Source organism: Aphis gossypii, chromosome X, assembly GCF_020184175.1.
Source record: "Aphis gossypii isolate Hap1 chromosome X, ASM2018417v2, whole genome shotgun sequence".
In the NCBI taxonomy this organism is placed as follows: Eukaryota; Metazoa; Arthropoda; class Insecta; order Hemiptera; family Aphididae; genus Aphis; species Aphis gossypii.
The window spans coordinates 59500501-59518842 of record NC_065533.1 but is presented as its reverse complement, the minus strand read 5'-3'; the positions used below and the strand labels follow the sequence as shown (position 1 = coordinate 59518842).

The following is an 18342-nucleotide window of genomic DNA, read 5'->3' as shown; positions in this document are numbered from 1 at the left end:
TAATATAAACATTTATATATAGTCTATAATATATTATGTTGTATCCACCTGATAAATTTTTTCATTTCATAAAAAATAGCTACTTAATGAAACTATGCCAACTATGGAAGTTTATAATTTTTTATACAATATTGAATATATCATATAGGTACCTGCTTATTTGTATTATAATTTATAATCATATACATATTAGTCATTCTTATTACAAAATTGAAAATACAAATAACTTTGGTATAATCTATACTACCTATAGGCATATTAAATATTAATTCAATTAACTTAAGTTTAAAACACCACAACAAATAGTTAAGTTATAATTTTATTTATTGATCATTATAGTATTATAATTACCTATACATTCAGTAACTTGTAAGTATAAATCACAATTCAAATGAATATAACATTGAAATTAAATCTTACTTGAGTAGATGAGACTGCTAAAACTGTTACTGCTAATTTATAAAGTTCAGGTCTAGATGCTTTTTGAGATTGTAAAATGTCTGTTTTATGATCTAGACATGGAGTTGAACCAAATGACATAAATACAAAATATTTCTGCACCTCTCTAGTTTCATACTTTTGAGTCTCTTGGCTGAAAGTACTAGGGCTGTCATATAGTATGCGGTCTACCGGGGCAAATGCGTTCTACCGGCCGCTGTAGGATGCGGTCTACCTGCGGTTTTTACTTAGGCTTAAGTTTATTTTTAATTGATACACTTTAATCTTTTTCTATCTTTTAGATACACTTTATCTTAATTATTTTATTATTAAGGGCATTAATAAGCATTAATAAAGGCATCATCAATAGTTTTAACAAGATAATTTTGACTAGAGCCATTGAATGTTTTCAAAGTATGAGTAGTAGATAATAGATTATTATTGATCTGTTTAGTTATTTGACTTTTAATTCTACGTCGTAATTGTCTAGTCGATATTTGGTTCTCGGGACGAATAAAAGACCTAAACAAATTTAATTAAATAAAATAACTATTAAAGAGAAAAAATATTGAAATACTATAAACCAAACTATAAATAACTCGAGTAATATTTAAAAACAGTAAGTATTAAATTATAAGTTTGTACAAGGCAATTGACTGTAAATAACCTTCCTATATTAAATATTTTAATTAAATGTATGATCATAACTTATTCTATCCCTATGTAAAATAACCAATGTATAATGTTTTCCATAATTTATTTTAATTATTTTATTGTTATGTACACTGCCTAGTGTGTTAAGCCTATAGACTATACAGTAAGAATATACACACATTTATATTATATGAACTAAGCATGCCCAACCTTTTTCAACTTGCTGGCCATATTCAAAATGTATATTAATACTGCAAGCCGTATAGGTATATAAGTATATATACTTCATGTTTTTTTTTTTTTATATTAATTTCATTTTTACATTTTATTGTACTTATATTGTTCTATAATCAATTTTAATAATTAAAATGTACATTATTTTGTAATTCTTAAAAGCTTATTAAAATAACATTTTTTTTTTAAATTTATTTTGTATTTATTTGTATTTATAATACTTATACAAATTTAATTCTTATAAAATGGCCACGGGCCAATTGGAATATTCCTGCGGACCGGATCCAGGCACGCCTGATAAATGATAGATCTTGAGTTGTACCTATGCTATTTTTTTCTAATAATATTGGCTCACAGATATTTAAAGAATATTTTATATTAGTCAATTATTTTATAGATCTATTGATTCGACTTAAACGGCAAACTCCCAGGAACTAAAAAATAAGTACCCACAAAGTACTACCTATCTAGACTCAAATGGGAAACTCCCGGGAACTAAATAATTTGTGCCTACAAATAACTACCTGTCTAGACTCAATCGGGTAGCACCTGGAACCATAATATTTAGTGCCCACTAACTACTGTCTTACGAGACTCAAATAGGTAATTCCTAGGAATCACTTTATTAGTACCCAACCATATCAACCAAAACAGGAAGTTCTGGGAAGGTCTAATTGTTTCCTGGCAGGAAGGTCCAAACAGGAACAAATCAGGAACTTAATACGAACATCCTGGGACGGTCGGTGCTATTAGGGTGATCTCCTTCCAAAGTAAAGTTATTATAAGTTATGTTTAATAAATTTAATGTAATATTATATTATACATATTATTGCAGGTATCTCATAGAAACATTGTGGCGAGGAATAAATAAATCAGATTTATTTAAAGCATTTTTGAGAGATATGGCGGAAGTTTTTGTATAACGTATCATACATTATATTTATTTATATTCATTGACAACAATTTTTTTGACTAACAAATTTTTAATTTATTTATTTGCGGTAGACCGCATACTATATTCGTAAATCGCCGGTAGACCGCATACTACACTCTTAAATTCACCGGTAGACCGCATACTATATAACAGCCCATATTTTATTGTACATATTATATACACACTAATAAACCACCACAATAATATTATTCATATATTGAATACGAACGGCGTACATAAGTAAGGAAATGAACAAATCTAATAATACAAAAATATTGCTAAGAAAGTTTATCATTTGTTTATAAATAAACCGTTTAATAATTTTACAATAAAATAATATAAAAATTAAAAATTTAGTTCTAAAACTTCAAATTATTAACAGGGTCTAAATCAATAAATTTATTATTAGCCGAGTTATACTCGTTTAAACAGCGAGACTTGTAATATTCTCTTAAAAGCGTGTACAGAGTAAACGGCGGCGGCGAAATTATGACGTCACGTGCATTTTTCAAATACCCATAACTGGCTAAATATTGGACGCTAACAATTTTTAGTGGTGCCAATAGTATTTTATTATTTAGTTAAACTTCACAAAAATATAAAAAAAAAAAAAAAATTTCAGTTATGTAGTCCTTTAACGAAGTAACTTTGAATGAATTTCATCCGTTACCTAATATTACGGAAATATTAGATCAATTGGGAAAATGTCAGCTTTTTACCATTCTAGATTTAGCAAATGGTTTTTATCAAATACATTGAGCGAAGGAATCTCGCGAAATGACAGCATTTTCGACCGGTCAAGGTCATCATCATTTTAAACATATGAAAACAAGTCCCGCTACATTTCAGCGATTAATGAATAACGTATTGTCGGGAATAATAGGCATTAAATGTTTAGTATATTTAGACGATAATATTATTTATGCGAAAAATTTCAGCGATCATAACAATAAACTGATAGACGTATTCGAACGTCTACGTACCCATAACTTAAAAATACAACCAGATAAATGCGAATTTTTAAAACGCGAATGTTTATATTTAGGACATATAATTTCGGAATACGGAATAAAACCAGATCCGAAAAAGATAACATCAGTATTAGAATTTTCAGTGCCTAAAACTGTATAGGAAATAAAATCATTTCTAGGGTTATCGGGATATTATAGGAAATTTATACAAGGATATATTATGTTAGCAAAACCAATGACCCACCTATTAAAAAGGATGTTAAATTAAACTGGGATGAAAATTGTCAAGTAGCTTTAGATAAATTAAAAAACGCGCTCTGTGCAGAACCGATTTTACAATATCCAGATTTTACGAAACAATTTATACTTACAACCGACGCAAGTGGTAAGGCTCTTGGAGCTATACTATCACAAGGAACGACAGGTAGCGACCACGAACTAAGACACTATGGACTGGAAACAAAAATTAAAACAGCGGCCCAGTTTTGTTACGGAATTTTTTTGGTGGGGGAAATAAACCGATTGTGCTGTAGTCTGGTGGTGATTATCATAAGCTATTAATGTATATGGAGGACCTGAGAAACCCATGTGTTATATTGTTGAAAATTAAATTTATATTGTTATATTATTATTTATTATATATGGTTACTAATTTGAAATGAGTATTTTATTGCTGAAAACCATAGTATATAAATAATTATTGGAAATTATGGTAATTTTAAATATGTGCAGAAAAAAGATATGGACAAACCGACAAAATAAAATTTAAATTTTTAAATTTATTTGAATTATTAATTATAATTATTTTAATGTTTTTATTTCTGAATCAGTAAATTGAATGTGAATTCAAATAATGTAAAGTGTAAAAAAATCACATTTATTATGTTTTTCAACATTTTGCTGAAGAAGTTGAGGAATAGCTCCTTAACTAAACTAAATCTAGCTCTATTTAGAAAATTATGTCCTAAATTTATTAAGTTTAAAGTTTATATTTCTTTTAATTGAAGACATTTTTAAAACCCAATTATTAAATGTATACATACTTTAACTTCGGCAGCATAATTTTTTATTATATCTTTAGGAAGAAAATGTTTTTCACAAACAAATTTAATTTTAGTAACATGACCATTGATTTTTGATACAATCTTAGTCCAAGTATCTACAGATGCTTTAGGAACACCAAAAAATGCACATTCGCCGTCAAAGCTCTTGCAATTAATAATTGAACATTTTCTTGACATTTTAAAAATTAAAGTAGTAAGTTGCCTATGTACCTAGTACCTACGATTGTATGACTTGCGTATTATGCAACTGTGCAAGGTGAGTGAAATATAATGAATCAAATTCTAATACATACTTGATGTATTGTGTTAATTGTATTGGCATGATGTTACATGTTAGAACAAGATTTATGTTTAGATTATTTTTAGGTTTATAATAAGTATATCTAAAGTTCATGGTATTCACCACCAGGGTACAGCAGAGTCGGTTAATTTCCCCCACCATAAAATGTCCGTAACAAAAACTGGCCGCACTCCTATCAACCGATTACCATGTTGTTTCCAGTCCCTAGTATCTTAGTTCGTGGTAGCGACCTACCAATAGCGTACGCATCTAGAACTTTGAATAAAAGTGAAATGAATTACTCAACTTCTGAACTAGAATGTTTAGCGATCGTATACGGGGTTAAGCAATTTAGACCTTATCTCTACGGTAGAAAATTCGTAATACTCACTGACCATAGACCACTGTCTTGGTTATTTAACTTAAAAGATCCGTTATCAAAGTTAGCTAGATGGCGTATACAGCTTGAGGAATACGATAACGAAATAAAATATAAACCGGGAGTACAAAATTCGAATGTAGATGCTTTAAGTAGAATGTATAGTATAAACGAAATTAAGGACGAATGTTATACGAGATTTTTAGAAAAATCGGAAACAACAATAATAACTCATAGTAATGTAAAAGAGGTAAACGGTGAATTATTAAAATCACCTGCAGAGTATCATATTGTATCAGAAATAGAAAAATATTATAACTTTAAATCGGGAATAAACTACGAATTAAAACGAAAATTCGGAACAGATAAAATGTTAGAATCAAATAAACAAAAAGGCGAAGTAGTACATTTTAATTACGAAGAAAGATACATAATATTTTTAATAACTAAGAGTAAAGAAAAGCAATTAACCACTAGTGAAAATATGCATTTTGCATTATTAAATTTAAAATACTTTTGCATTAAAAATTCCTTGAATAAATTAGCAATTAACCAGTTAGGAAAGAAAGATGGGTTAGACTGGACAAAAACTAGATCAATGATTAGGTATATATTTCAAAATACAGATATAGAAATAAGAATTGTACAAGATTAGAATACACTAATGAGGAAAAATTAATTGTTTTCAAACAATTTCATGACACGTTACTAGGGGGACATGCTGGGTTAAATAAAACGGTTAAGAAAATTAAATGACAATTCAGCTGGCCAGGGTTAAAACAAGAAGTAAGGGAATATATAAAAAACAGTCCGTCGTGTCAAACGAATAAAACAACTAATAGACATCACCGTAGTCCGATGATTATAACTACGACAAGTTCTAGACCGTTTGAAAAAATATTTATGGATATAGTATGTCGTATACGCCGATTACTCGGACGTATACCAAAATAAAGTTAAACACAAAATAACGCAAAATACTTTATTTGAAGTTTGAACACGATGTCCGGTGGTGATCGAGTCACACGATCACCACCACTGACTCCCTTTATGTCTTAGCCATCTCACTTATATACTACACTTACAATCGAATTACTATCGATTGTTCTACATTTTTCTATTACTATGTTAAATTTACAATTATAGATACTATGATTATTGTGTAATTGTTATTTTAACCCGATTAGTAAATTATTAAACAAATTTATTTACATTTCTTATTATTATATCTTGCTTACTATGCTAACTGTAATATAAAGTTTACTGGCACCGAATTGCACAATTGTTATTTTAACCTATTTCTGTGAATAATTAACTATTGCTTAACTTATTGAATTTTACTGTTTTACTTATTATCTATAGTTTTTCTTAACTTATTTCTTACGTACTAACATCTCTTATAAAATATTCATACATATAATACAACAAGTAGGACCCCTAATACCTTTTTTTTTTTTTTGAATCGCCATCGGGGGAGGGACTGCGTTAGCATTACTACTCCCCCGACCGCATCGTTTATTATACGCAAAATTACTACAATACAAGAAATATTACAATATAATTATCATATACTACATAATGCGAGGGCATCTAACCACCCGATGTTTTGGCCTTAAGCCTACAGAGGTTAACTTAACTATAAGAGTAGGTCTTCTTTGCCTCTGGATTTCACGAGCCGTCCCGGACCGCCTCTCTGGAGTCACGTGCGTTCCCTCCTCCTCGCCTTTGGTCCTCCAGGTTTCTCTCGCTTCCTTTCGGCGGCTTCTTTTTTGCTCATCACCGCTCTGGCGAAGTCTCTGACGGCCTGCCAGTTCGCGGGGGAGTCTAGCATGGTGGTCACAAGGTTGTCAATTGTGACCGTAGTTCCCGTCGCACGTTGAAGTCGGTGCCGCTCTTCATCCCATGCCGGGCACTCGACTACTGTGTGCTCCGCGCTATCTGGGCCCATGTTGCAATGGTGGCACACGTCTGTCTCTTCCTTCTTGATTTTATGGAGATAGACCCCGAAGCAACCGTGACCGGAAAGGACCTGTGTTGTGTGGTAATCAAGGTCGCCTTTTCTTTCGCACCACCTATCGACGTACGGGATTAGTCGTTTGGTCCATCCACCGGTTTTAGCTTCGGCGATGCGCGCCTTCCACTTTTTCATTGTATCCGCTCGGGGGGAGAGATGACGGCGTGTGGCAGACCTCTTCTCACTGAACACGGCACTCCTTACTTCGGCCAGAAGGTCGGCCGGTGGAACGCCGGACAGGATATTCGCAGCCGTTTCAGACACCGCCCGATAGCCTCATATACTTCTAAGAAGCGCTTTACGCTGGACTCTATTTACAGCAGTCTTATTCCTAGGAACCAAGGACATTGTTCCCGCCCAGGATGGTGCACCGTAAAGGAGAATGGACATTGTTACTGATACAAACAGCTTCCTTCTTGCTTCTTTGGGGCCACCTAGGTTCGACATGAGGCTTCCAAGTGCGTTCGCCATCTTTTCCGCCTTACTTGCCGCTTGTTCGACGTGGCCCTTGAATAGGAGGCTTCGTTCTACTATCATCCCCAGGTACTTCATGTCTTGCTTCGGCTGGATGGCTAGTCCGTCAAGTACTATCCTCGGGACTTCAAACTTGTACTTGTTAGTGAATACCACCGCCTCCGTTTTGTTCACTGATAGAGAGAGGCCTAGGTCCTTGATCTCGTCCGAAACCAGCTCAAGCGTCTCATTGGCAGTAATTTCTAGTTCTGGGATAGTTTTCCCCGAGCTGATTACAAGAGTGTCATCGGCAAAGCCGATGAGTCTAGACCCAGATGGGAGCTGGAGTCGGAGGACCCGATCGTAGGCCAGGTTCCAGAGAAATGGGCCGATGACCGAGCCCTGAGGGACACCGCATGATACCTGGATCTCAACTTTTTGGTCTCCAGCTGTAGTTTCGGCGGACCTCCCTGAGAAGTAGTCTTGGAGGACTTTCTTCAGATAAGCTGGGACTTCTGCATGATTAAGTGCCATCATGACTTCATTCCAGCCGATGGAGTTAAAGGCATTTTTTATGTCCAGGCTGATTGCCACGCAGAACTTGGTCGAAGGATAGTTAATTTCCGATAGGATCGTTTCCTGGAGTTTCCGCACCGCGTCATCAGTTGAGGCTTGTTTAGTAAAACCGAATTGGTTGGCTGACAGGCCGCCTTTGTGCTCTTGTAACCGTGCCACCAACAGGGACTCGAAAACTTTTCCTACGACGCTCATCAGAAGGCAGATGGGCCTAAACGACGAGGGTTCTCCTTCTGGTTTGTTGCCCTTCTTTAAGAGAATTACGCGAGCTCTCTTTCAGCCAGAGGGGATGACTCCTTCTTTAATGCACTGGTTGTATAATTCCAGCAGAATGGACGGGCATATTTTGTGGACAACGTCAATTATCTTCCCGTTTATGTTGTCCATACCGGAGCTGTATTTTTACGCTTGGCTCTTTCCACCGCTTTGTTCACCTCATCGATTGTGAAGGGGGGAGGCATCTCATTGACTTGGAGGACTTGCATTGTCATCGGCCGGTGGAGGGGACCTCTAATACCTACTGCAATAGGAAATACATATATATTGACTATGCAGGACGATCTAACGAAATATTCATTAGGTGTTCCGTTATCAGATCATACGGCAAACACTATTGCTCAGGCGTTTGCAGTGAATTTCGTATGTGTGCACGGTATACCTGAGAATATATTAACTGATCAAGGTACAGACATTCTTAGTAAGATTTTCGCAGAAGTGTGTAAATTACTAAAGATTAATAAAATAAATACGAGTCCTTATCATCCAAAAACTAACTGCAGCTTAGAAAGATCGCATAGAACTTTAGCAGAATATTTAAGACACTACGTAGACAAAGTTTTAAATAATTGGGAACAACTATTACCATATGCATTATTCGTATATAATTCAACGGAACATAGTTCAACTAAATATCAACCTTACGCGTTACCTATTATATGGAAAAGAATTGGACATACCAGTTAAGTTAAAATGTAGCCCTGAACCTAGGTATAATTATGACGATTATATATTCGATTTAAAACAAAAAATGCAAGAGTTACATAAAATTGCTAGAGAAAGATTAATTAATAAGAAAATTAAATCTAAAAAACAGTATGATAAGAAGGAATTTAGTGAAGATCTAGATGTGAAAGATTTAATATTATTATAAGATAAAGCACAGAAAAATCCATAATGTGAGGGACCTTTGGAAATTTTAGAAATTTTAGATACCGAGAATGTAGTAGTACAGAGAGGTAGAAGGAAGGTAACTGTGCATAAAAATGATGTAAAAAGATATTATGAAAAAGACAAATTATAAAAAGATAATTAGAAATTTAAAAACCATTTATATAAAAATTTGAATAGAAATTAAGTATAATATAGACATTAATTAAATAAGGTAGTTCAGATTTAGGCACTATTTTAAGATTAAGTATTTATTTTTAGGGAGAAGAAAGATTAGTTCTTAGATTATTTAAGCGAAGTAATCGAAAATGAAACACATAATGTTACTACTTTCTTAAATTTAGACGAAGCACCTAGTTGCTAGTATCACATATAGAGTATGCTAATAATCATTTAAATGAGCCATATTCTGAATCAGAAATAGAACGATTTACAAAAAATATTACGGTCTTTGTACATGACATGTATGAAAATGACGACAAGCAGGATAAATTTTGTATAATTATAAAAGACTGGTTAGATGCAGTACCAGAGGCCGATAAAATATTAGAACACGACAGGGAACAACACGAAAGGGAAATGATAGAAATGAAGGAGAAAATAAATGGAAAATATGGGGATAGATCCCCCCCCAAGAGCCTTTTTTTTAATGTTTAAATCATTGACTTATTGAGCCCCCCACTTTATGTTTAACCAATAAATTATATATCCCCCCAGAACAAAATCATAACTACTCAACTGGTGCTTATATAAATGGTTATAGTTCTGACAATCAACATAAGCCTTTAAAAAAATTATACATTCTCCTGAAATCTCCATGAACCTCTAGTTCAACCAGAATTATTGGAGTATTCTCCGAGTTTTCCACTAAAACCAATTCAATTTTAAAGAACACGCAATCATCAAATTTGCTTATTGATCCAAATTCTCTTAATTCATTTTTAACACCAGTAAATCATAATATTGAACTGTTTAATTTATAAAATCTACCTAGTGTATCATTTAAAGAAGAATTAGCATTGTGGACTACCTTTTTTAAAATACCAAAAACTGCTTCTGATGCATTGCTAAAAATTCTTAAAAATCATGATTGTTTCCAAGATTTATCTAGTGACAGCCGCACTTTACTTGGAACTAACTTACCGTGTTTAAATTTATGTTAAGTAAATCTAGGAATCTACTATCATTTTGGCTTGGCTAAAGGAATAAAACATTTTGCACCGTGTGTATTTTTAATCGTTTTTTTTTTTTATTAATATACCTATTGCTATAGTTATTATTATTTGTTTTAAAAATGTTTTACTAAGTTTTCATATCTTTGTTTCCATATCACATAAATAATTATACACTTAGTATACTTAACATCCATTTTCGCATCATACGTAGTATGGTGTTTCTTTTACATATTATGTTATGTTATACTGAACTCATTTTTAAATTTTTTATGGTGTATGGCGATTGTTTTTGTATCGTCATTATACACAAAAACCTTAAATAATTCAATAGGTCACTTATACGTTACTCTTCTCATTTACTTTAACATAAATTAATTTATTAATTCTAATTATTATTGTCCATTTTATCTTAACTATTATTATCATGTACGTGTCTTATAATATTTGTAATATATGTAACGAGATTTTCACTAATTACTGATACGATGGTGAAACATCGTTGAGTGACAACTCCTCCGTTACGGCCGTTATTTGGTTGATCGCACGGACGCCGTTCCCGTTCGACACTTGACCATTTCTCGTCCGATTTACATTATTATGTTCATCCCGTTGCTTACTATAACAGTTAACACTATCGTGTCCTAACCTTATTGCAATAACCACAAGTTATCGGCTTTATGTTACTGTTATAATAATTATTATTATTATATTGACTATTATTATTACGATTAAAATTATTATAATTATTCGGATTTTGTCTATTCTGATCATGGTTAAAATTTTGCTTATAATCAAAGTTTTTCCTGTTTGGATTGTTTCTCTGATAATTATTTGATCAACGATTTCCGTTAAAATTTTGATTTCCGTAATTATTTTTATTTCCGTGCTGGTTTATTTTATTTTCATTATTTTGTAATTCCTTATTAAAACTAAATTATATTTCTAACTGCCTAGCCATTTGCATTGCCAGTTCCAACGTTTCTGGATTCCTAGCTCGTAATATCGTTTGTAGATCCATTGTTAACCCATTTATATAAATTGCTAATGCCTGATCTTTAAGAGTTTGCCTTAAAATTCTCGCCCTTCTGGTGTTTTATTTGCTAAAGTTGCATTACATAAATTATAATATAATTGTTCTACACGACCCGTATAAGTTAATACATCTTCGTCATTTTTCATACGAACAGAATTTAATCCTATCTGTTATGTTTGTGGTGACAATTGCTGTTCAAAGGCCCCCCCGTAATATTTTTTTAATAGTTTCCCAATCGCTAGTTTCCCTATAGCGACCTACTTCTAATGCTTTGTCAGTAATTCTAGTATTTATAAATTTCACTAATAAGGGTATAGTTTCTTTATCTACGGCCTGACATTCATAATCGCATGCCCGTATGAACGGACAATGGACATACGTCTTTTGCATCGGCGCAAATTGGTATCATAGCAGTGACCTGCTCAATTGTAGCCTTTACACTAGACATTTTTGTTCTTTGTTTCCTTTTCACTGGTCCTAATTCTGAATGGACTAAATTTGGTGTACTACGTAACCCTATTATTCTTGGTTCTACTCCTGTATTCGAGTCTTCTCTAACAGTAGTATCTGTAGTAACCCGTCGCTCTCACCGCTGGGCTTGTACACGCTTCTTTTACGACGAGTGCACGTTCACTGTTACTTAGAGTGGAAGAGGTTGAGAAGATGTATATAATAAATATTAAGACTTTATAAACGTTAAGTTGCAACTGTTTATTATACTGTATTAAAATAATTAATCTATTTATTATAACTAGAAGTATTTCGACAGAGTGGTATTCTACCGGAGAGTAAGTGTTGTGAGAACGTCTCCCTAGAGGCTTCGGGTAAGCATGGGTGAGACGTTGTGTGTAAGACTTGTAAGACTTCTCCGATCAGAGCTTATGAATGGCTCCTATTTATATGGAGACATGCCCTGATTAGGATAGGATGAATGACGTAAATAGCGAACTGTTATAATAATCTAAATCGATGTTTACCAATGAGAAGGCCCGATTAGTGGCCTGTTCCGGTGGCGTGATGTTGTGTTTGACCTTTTGGTATTATAGGCTTTCGGTAACTACGTCAGCTTACTACATATCTAACAAACTTTTCTCTGTTGGTTTTTCCTTATTAATTCCCTGTGTAGAGTCGCTATCCTCTTTCGTATTTATACTTATGTTTACTAATTTATCTACTTCAATATTTTTATCTAACTCTACTTGAGTTCCGATTTCTTTTATTTTATCTGTTTCCTCTTCCGAACTATTACTATCGTCTTCACTATAACTATTTTCTTCTTTTTCCTTATTCATACGTTTATTTTTATACTAATTTATTATAGCTTAAATTAATTATATTTTATTTCTTAAATAAATTATTTATTTATTTTTTTTAATTATTATTTGTTTTACACAACTTATTATTTTTCTCAATTATTAGTTTAACATTAATTTCTTTTTTTTTATTCTAGGAAAAATTCTCTCTAAAATTCACAATATACGTCAAGTAATTTTTTTTAACACGATAGGACTTCCTTGCCTATAAAACTCACAATTATTTCTCAGTTATAACACGGTTTATTTCTGCCTAATAAAATCTCCGATTATTAAAATCGCTAAATACGGCTCTTCTCGGCCTAAATAAATTCACAATTATTTTTCACAAAAATACGGCTCTTTTTGGCCCAATAAAATTCACCATTATTTTCTTTTTCAATATACGGCTCTTATTGGCCTAATAAAATTCACAATTATTTTCTTTCTCAATATATGGCTCAAATCCGCCCCAAAATAATTCCTTTCATCAACTTTTAATATATGGCACTTTTCCAGCCTAAATAAATTCAACACTTTTAATTCTCAATATATGGCTCAAATCCACCCCAAAATAATTCCTTTCATCAACTTTTAAAATATGGCACTTTTTCAGCCTAAAATAATTCAATATATATAAGGACTTATTACTTGCCTTCCCAATAATTCAATAAATAAGGTCTTAACTGCCTTTAATAATATATTCTCTTTTTTTTTTGTATTATTTTATTTTATATTTTTCTTACGATATTTATCTTAAATAACTTTTTCCACATAAAAAAAAAATAATTTTCTTGTAAAAATATTTAATTTTAATAAAATAATATAATTTCCGTAATAAAAAAAAAATTAAAGTAATTAAAATAATTTTTCCTTTCTTTTATATTAAAAATATAATTTATATTTTTTTTATAAAAATTTATTTTTCTGCTATTATATTTTATAAAAAAAATAATAAAATAAAATTTTATTTTTAAACTTCTAAATTATTATTTTTCTGAAAAATTTTTTAAGTCAAAATATTTTATTTATTTTTTTAGATTTTTTTTTATTATTTTTCTGAAAAATTCGTTATGTTACTTTAAAATTTTTTAAAAGAATAAAAATATTTATTTTTTTTCTTAAGATTTTTAATTTATTAATTTTTCCTGAAAAATTATTTATGTCTTTTTTTATTTTATTTTAAAATAAATAAAAAAAAAAATTCTTATTTATTTAATTGTTTCTCGAAAAATTATTTATATTTAAAATAAAAGTTGCATTATATTATTATTAATAAAAAAAAATGTATGCGTAAAAATATTCTAAGTGTAATATTAAAATATTAAAACTATTCAATGGTTGCATTTTTTTTTTATTTTTATTTATTTAATTCTTGCTTATTTAATTTTTTACTTAAATTATTTATTTAAAAAAAAAATTTTTATTTATTTAATTCTTGCTTATTTAATTTTTTACTTAAATTATTTATTTAAAAAAAAAATTTTTATTTATTTAATTTTATTAAAATATTTTATTTAATGTTTTACGGGGAATATATATATACACCTTCACAATTAAAAGTAACTTATACGATGGAGTTTTTAATTCCAAAGGAGACGCGAACAGAGTTAGACGCTTAAGATTATTTTAGGTACATTAAGAAAAAAAAAATTATGCTTACACAACGATGGTTTGAGTCGATGCGTACATTCTTCTTGATTGCTGAGTCGTGGTGTTACTTGTTGATTCTTTCGTCTTTCGGAGTCGCTGAAGTTGACGTTCTGCAGTTGTCTTCTTCAACAGTGATTCGTTGCCGAATGTGCCTCCGTGAACTCTTTGAAGTTGATATATTTTAATTTTTCTCGAAAATTTTCTAAGTTCGAAAAAATAAAATTGTTCGACCAAAAAATTCTTATTTGAAAGAATCCTACCGACTGCGCCAAATTTGTAACGTGCCACGTACCAACAGTAGAATGATGTCGTATCGGATAGGTTGTTGTAAAATAAATGAAGACTCTTGAAATTATTCTAATTGTTTTTTATTTAAAATTATTCTAAGTCCAATTAATTAATTAATTAAACTTGTGAAAAATATTCTAAGTCCAAATGACAAAACTATTGATCTGAGTGACGTGAAGGTGCTAGCTCTAACTCTGGTGGATCACGTCTGAAATGTGCCTAATCTGGACCCCTTTTATATCGTCTAGGGACTTCCGCGGTACCCTCAGGCCCCTGTTGGTCATCTGCACCTGCATCCGCTTCTACCCACGCATTGCGTCATCCGCGCGACACCGTGCGTCAATTATATGACTATAATATTCTACCGGATGAGTGATTCCGCACTTAATATATTCTACCGGGTGGTAATCACGTATTCATAATATGTTACCGGATAGCAATCATATAGTTATTATGATTATTTGTCATTATCTCCTAGCGGGTAGAAAGCACACGGGCGATGATGCTTTTGATTGTTTTTAGGTTCAGTCCTAGTTTATTATACTCGATCATTGCTTGCTTGGCTGCTCACCCCTAACATAACTATAAGGATGTCCGTTATGCCCCCAATGTTTAGGTTATTGTTGGCTATGATAATTTATATATTATATTTAATATAAGTATCAGAGCACGTTGCAATTACTTTAATCAAAAATGACAGTTATATATGGCATAACTCGTCAATTGGTTGTAGTTACTAGACTTATATAGGTAAAGAGTTTAGTTAGTTAAACTATATAGTCTGATTAAATCTATCATAATTATTTAGTTACATCACCCATCATTTTTAAGCTCTTTTTATTCAATAATTTAGTTAGTTAAACTATACAATCTAATTAAATCAACCAAAAATATTTAGGTACAACACCCATCATTTTTAGCTCTTTTAACTTAATATTTTAGTTGGTTTACCTGTACAAAATAGTAAGTATATTTTTTTTAGAAAGTGCGTCTACAACTACATAGATAAGTTAGGTCAACTATCCATTTTATTTATTAATTATTATTAAGAATATCGTACTTATTTCACCTTATTTTTCTGAGGTACCTACTATAGGAAGGAATTCATTAAAACTAATGTATAATATTAAAACACATAATATTCTAACAAATAAATAGTTATTATATTAAACCTTGTATAAAATAGATAGGTAATAATTATTATAGTAAAAAAAACAACAAATCCTAGTAACTATGTATATAATGTTAAATGTATACAAGAAAAAAAAAAATTATAAAATGTTAACCTAATATTTTATGGATATATGAGACAAGTCATTAGGAGACTTACAACATACTGTAGAATTATTACTAGCTAAATTGTCTAGTGAATCACAAAATAACTGACTACCTAATGTCACATTAAAGGCCTGATAATGATCATCAAAATAATTAGTAATAAAAAGCTTACAAATGAAAAATGCTTTACTATTATTTAATATAATTAATGATTGTACTAATCCAAATTTTGGTAAATTATTATCTCCACTATTCATACTTAACATAATAGTCATATTATTACAATTATATGTTTGATTTTTCAACTTAATCCATGATACAAAAATTAAATTATCATTCAAAAAATTTAATTTTGTAGTTGAAAAATACATAATTGTGTTATAATTTTCTCTCTTTGACAATGATAAATCTAAAATACGCCCTACTTCCAATCCATAGTAATTAATGTTTTTAGATACAAGAAATCTGTATGATAAATATGATTGCTGTTTCAGTGCTAAAGTATATAGTATATTTTTTCTAGACGAAGTTGAATTTGCAGCATCTTTAAATTGCTTATGTTTAGCCTCAAATCGCATGGACCACATCATAGATAATGGGCCACTTTTTTGTATAATCATTGGATAGTGTATCATATGGTAGTGCTTTGGCTTTAAATGAGTGTTAAACACCTGCATATAAAGTTCATTAAGTTCAGATATTAGCACTTTTAATAAATTAATATCTTTAAACTTAATAGTTTTACTGAAAACAATGTCTACAATTTGTCTAAGAATAATATACACTTGCCAAATTTTTGAATTTTCTGGTACTAAATCGCCAACTATCAGACATAAATATCTCATGGAACATGACATTTTATTAGCAGACATTTTTGAAGTACCAGTTGGTTTTAAAGATCGACAGATATAAGAGAAGGTCTACTTCTTATGTCAATTGAACTATAAATGACTAAATAAATATATATTATATATTATATATATATATATATATTAAATGACTCAATTCTATCATTTAAGGTGTTAATACTAAAATACTTTAAGGCTGAAAATCATTTTATTTAACACGAGTCCAATATCATACTTGCATACCCCCTCTAGTAAATCATGCATAATATCTACTGCATAATTTTCAGTTGCGTGGAAGGAACTAATTTTATTAAATACACATGACTGCTTTATTCCCGTTAAATACACATAATTAATTTCTATATCAAAATTGTATGTGTCAATGTTTCGAAGTTAATCATCTACTTGATCTATTTGACTATAGCATTCAGTTTTAGATAGCTTACAAAACCTACAAGGATATTGGGCAACAAAACTCTCTGTAAAACCTAAAACAGAATGAAACCTAAATTATCACCCAATATTAGACCAAGAGAAAAAAATACACCTACCGTTTATGTTGATTACGACACCAATATTTTCTAAAAAATTGAATTGATCGACAATATGTTTGAATATTGCAAAATATATTTTATGAATCAGTTACATTCTTTTTGAGCTTGTGTGTTCAATGTCAAAGGAAACAAAAAGTCCCAAAAAAAGGGATCGTGGTAAAGCCAATTATAAGTCGTGAATTCAACTCTCGATGTCAAATTATTTAGTCAATATGCAAACGTGTAAAGATGGCGAGTACAAATTCATTCTCAATTATCAAGACCATCTCACTAAATTTACACAGCTTAGATCATTGAAGAGCAATACAGCAGAATAAGTAGCCCTCACGTTGCTGCCAAATTTTCTCACTTTCGGTGCACCAAATATTCTGCACTTCGATAATGGGAGAAAATTTTCCAATAAAATTACTATGGATTTGTGCTCGAGGTGAGAGGATGTAATAAATATTTATATAATATATATTATAATAATATTAATAATAATAATTCATAACTTTACCATAACATAATACAATTTTAGCACAACTTGGCAATTTATTGCAGTTACAAAATAAAATATTAAAAATAATACTCAATAAAATAAAATGAAATGAAAGTAACCAAAGCTGTTAAACAAAATTAGTTTTATTTTTTAAAAAAAAGTTAAAAACTAAGTTTTTAACAGCTTTGGTTACTTTCATTCAAAAATTGTTTGTAGTTTTTTTCAGCTAATAAAAGATTTTGTTTAGCTTTTTCCAAACGTATCTTATGAATCATAGCATTTTGTTCAATTAATATTTTCTGCCTTTTAATTCTAAAATCTGATTTTTCTTTAAGAACTTTAAGTCTTACAGCATTAATCGTTGAATCATTGGTTTCTAAAATAGGAAAAAGGAATTCCTAGTTTAGTTAAATGAGTACCTACTGACAACACTACAACTATAATCACTAACTGTTCAACCTTTTCTTGATGTTGTTTACGCATGGTGATTCTCTACTATTCAACTCTAAAATCCCAAAATAATTTATAAAAAGTAAATGAAATTCTGTTTTGTCTAATAACAAATTATTTTAAACC

At 30.7% G+C, this 18342-nt stretch overlaps 1 protein-coding gene across 1 annotated transcript; it reads right to left on the bottom strand.

Moving 5' to 3' along the window:
- Nucleotides 1-6653: 6653 nt before the first annotated feature.
- Nucleotides 6654-7103, bottom strand: LOC126552601 (uncharacterized). The gene has a single exon (XM_050207311.1). It carries the CDS (start codon nt 7101-7103, stop codon nt 6654-6656), a length of 450 nt encoding a protein of 149 aa, XP_050063268.1.
- Nucleotides 7104-18342: the final 11239 nt, after the last annotated feature.